The 968-nt window shown below is 30.0% G+C and overlaps 1 protein-coding gene across 2 annotated transcripts in view; it reads right to left on the bottom strand.

Moving 5' to 3' along the window:
- Positions 1-248: 248 nt before the first annotated feature.
- Positions 249-968, bottom strand: part of LOC119831379 (DNA translocase FtsK) — a 9,305-nt gene continuing 8,585 nt past the window's right edge. For both annotated transcript variants that reach the window (XM_038354694.1, XM_038354696.1), the window contains exon 5: positions 249-958. In XM_038354694.1, the coding sequence (XP_038210622.1) occupies positions 806-958 (153 nt within the window). In that variant the 3' untranslated portion in view covers positions 249-805. The remainder of the gene's footprint in view (positions 959-968) is intronic.

Here is a 968-nt window from a genome sequence, read left to right as displayed (position 1 = left end):
TAACGAAAACATCGAATTTTTGTGAGAATAAAAGAAATTTTAAGGAATTATATTTTGTATTATTTTTATTCTTCTTCTTGTGCTGTATTTGTTTTTTTATTATCAGACACAAATAAAACAATAATGACCTATATATTTATAATTTAATAAGATGTTATATGGCATATAATGTATGTATCCATTAGAGTGCAGTTTACTACTATTTCCGAGTATATCAAAGTATCAAGGTTGGTAAAGTAAACAAGACATTGTTTTAAAATTTTATTTTATTATTATATCACTAATTAATGTTCAACAATTCAATATCTATAAAAAAGTAATATCGCATTACGAAGCGTAAAGTGCCATTGGCAAGTGTAAACTCAATCTCGTTTCATAGAAATAGATGTGATATTTAAATAAACATTAAATATTTTTATACATAACATACAAAATCTTTAGGACTTAGAATCAAATCTTAATCTAATAGGTCGCAACTAGAAGCTAATACTTTCTACATTAACAATATCTACGGAAGAAAACGTATAGATTTATATAGGTTGAATCGTGTGAATATTATAGATAAAACTAATAAGTTATTTGAAAAAGATAAAGAAGCATACACAACATTTTTTATATGGCATGCTATAGTTAATGAATGAAAATTTATAATGAAATGAAAAATAAAGGAATGCAGACTATGAAATATTTCTTAACTGGCAATTAACAAAAGCGAAACAGATACCTAATCATTTTGTTATAAGAAAAAAAGAAAGTTAATCATGATGCCGTAGACATTGTTCGATGAGTCTAGAATGGTCTAGAACTATTCGTAACGGTAGTACTGTTGTTGGTTGGGGTGCGGCCGAGGTTGGGCGACTTGTTGCACCTGGGGTTGCGGCTGCGCGACATGTTGCTGCTGGATTTGGGGCTTTGGCGTGGGGATTTTGACTACGATGTCTGTAGGTTGGCGGGATACCTGAAAACAA

This window comes from Zerene cesonia, chromosome 13, assembly GCF_012273895.1.
Source record: "Zerene cesonia ecotype Mississippi chromosome 13, Zerene_cesonia_1.1, whole genome shotgun sequence".
In the NCBI taxonomy this organism is placed as follows: Eukaryota; Metazoa; Arthropoda; class Insecta; order Lepidoptera; family Pieridae; genus Zerene; species Zerene cesonia.
This window is presented reverse-complemented; position numbering and strand designations above follow the sequence as displayed.